Below are 2,385 nucleotides of genomic sequence, written 5' to 3' on the forward strand. Positions count from 1 at the left end.
GTGTGTGGTGTGTGGTGTGTGTGTGGTGTGTGTGTGTGGTGTGTGTCTGGTGTGTGTGTGTGTGTGTGGTGTGTGTGTGTGGTGTGTGTGTGTGGTGTGTGTGGTGTGTGTGTGTGGTGTGTGTGTGTGTGGTGTGTGTGTGGTGTGGTGTGTGTGTGTGGTTACGGTGAGCGTGTGTGCGCCGCGTCTCACCGGATGTCCTCGGCGTCTCACCGGATGTCCTCGGCGATGCGAGCCTGAGCGTCGATGGTCGAAGGGGTCCGAGTTGAGCAGCAGAATGCGCTCCTCTCTCCTGCGGCCACGCTCCTCTCGCTGCTCACGCAGCACCGCCGCAAACCGCTCTGCCAACACAACCACCACAACCACCACCACGTCACACTCACTCACTCACTCACACCACCCACTCACTCACTCACCCACTCACCCGCTCGCTCACTCATTCGCTCGCTTACTCACTCATTCACCCACTCAATCACTCACCCACTTACTCACCCACTCGCTCACTCACCCACACCCACTCACCCACTCACCCACTCACCCACTCGCTCGCTCACTCATTCGCTCACTTACTCACTCATTCACCCACTCATTACTCACCCACTCGCTCACTCACCCACCCACTCACCCACTCACCCACCCACCCACCCACTCACCCACCCACTCACTCACCCACTCACCCACCCACCCACCCACCCACTCACCCACCCACCCCCCACACACTCACCCACCCACCTACCCACTCACCCACCCACCTCACCCACTCACACACTCACCAACCCACCCACCCACTCACCCACCCCACCCACTCACCCACTCACTCACCCACCCACCCCACTCACCCACCCACTCACTCACCCACACCACCCACCCCACTCACCCACTCACCCACCCACCCACCCACTCACCCACCCACCCACCCACCCACTCACCCACTCACTCACCCACCCACTCACCCACCCCACCCACCCACTCACTCACTCACTCACCCACCCACCCACCACCCACCCACTCACCCACTCACCCACTCACTCCCACCCACCCACACCCACCCACTCACCCACCCACCCACCCACACACTCACACCCACCCACCCACCACCCACTCACCCACCCACCCACCCACTCACCCACCCACCCACTCACTCACCCACCCACCCACCCACCCACTCACCCACTCACTCACCCACTCACCCACCCACACACTCACCCACCCACCCCACCCACTCACCCACCCACCCACCCACCCACCCACCCCACTCACCCACCCACCCACCCCACCCACTCACTCACCCACCCACCCACCCACCCACCCACACACTCACCCACCCACCCACTCACCCACTCACCCCACCCACTCACCCAGCTCCCCGCTGAGCAGAGCGTCCGCTAGTGGTGGATTGCGCTCCTTGAGCAGTGCCAGGTCGTGGGGGCTGCTCAACAGCATCTCCCGCAGCGCCCGTGGGTCGCTCTCTAGAGGATGCACCGAACCACCACCACACCACCACCGCCACCGCCACCACCACCACCACCACCACCGCCACCACCACCACCGCCACCACCACCACCACCACCGCCACCACTACCCCCCGCCGATGCTGCGGGGATGCCCGGCCAGGGGCTGTGCGGGGCCGGAGGATCGGTGCGGTGGCGATGAGGAGGAGGAGGCGTTGGTGGACGAGTGTGGACGCCGTCGCGAGGAGGTGGACGCAGGCGAGAAGAGGTGGACGACGGGGCGGCGGTGGTGGGACGGGGCGGTGGTGGTGGTGGTGGAGGGGGGGGTGGTGGGCGGCCCCGTGGGAGGGGATCACGATGCTGCCAAAGTCGATGAGAGGGAGACCTGGGGGAGGGAGAGGGGGGAGGGGTGAGACACGGGGGTGGAGGGGAGGATGGTGGTGGAGGGGGGAGGGGTGAGACGCGGTGGGGGAGGGAGGAGGGGGGGTGGAGGGGGGGGGGGAGAGGGGAGGGGTGAGACGCGGTGGGGGGGGAGGAGGAGGGGGTGGAGGGCGGGGGGAGAGGGGGAGGGGTGAGACGCGTTGGGGGGGAGGAGGAGGGGGGTGGAGGGGAGGGGGTGGAGGGTGAGACACGGGGGGGAGAGAGGGGGGGAGACACGAGGGGGTGGGGGGGGGAGGGGGGGGAGGGAGAGGGTGGAGGGGTGAGACACGGTGGGGGGGAGGAGGGGGAGGTGGAGGGGAGGAGGAAGGGGGGGAGGAGGAGGAGGAGAGGTGAGACACGAGGGGAGGAGAGGGGGGAGAGGTGGGGGAGGGAGTGGAGGAGGAGGAGGGGGGTGGAGAGGTGAGATGCGGTGGGGGGGAGGAGGTGGGAGGGGGGTGGGGGTAGGGGGGAGACACAGGGGGGGTGGGGGGGGTGAGAGGTGGAGGGGGGGGAG

General features: G+C 67.4%; 1 protein-coding gene across 1 annotated transcript in view; it reads right to left on the minus strand.

Moving 5' to 3' along the window:
- LOC144954421 (protein DDI1 homolog 2-like) overlaps positions 1-1,731 on the minus strand; it is a gene marked incomplete at both ends in the record, with an annotated part of 11,820 nt that extends 10,089 nt beyond the window's left edge. Inside the window, 5 exon segments of the mRNA XM_078884922.1 lie at positions 214-248; positions 250-341; positions 1,359-1,494; positions 1,497-1,592; positions 1,594-1,731. Coding sequence (XP_078741048.1) covers positions 214-248; positions 250-341; positions 1,359-1,494; positions 1,497-1,592; positions 1,594-1,731 — 497 coding nt within the window.
- Between the last annotated feature and the right edge of the window lie 654 nt (positions 1,732-2,385).

The sequence above is a fragment of the Lampetra fluviatilis genome, unplaced genomic scaffold (assembly GCF_964198595.1).
Source record: "Lampetra fluviatilis unplaced genomic scaffold, kcLamFluv1.1 SCAFFOLD_1468, whole genome shotgun sequence".
Taxonomy (NCBI): domain Eukaryota; kingdom Metazoa; phylum Chordata; class Hyperoartia; order Petromyzontiformes; family Petromyzontidae; genus Lampetra; species Lampetra fluviatilis.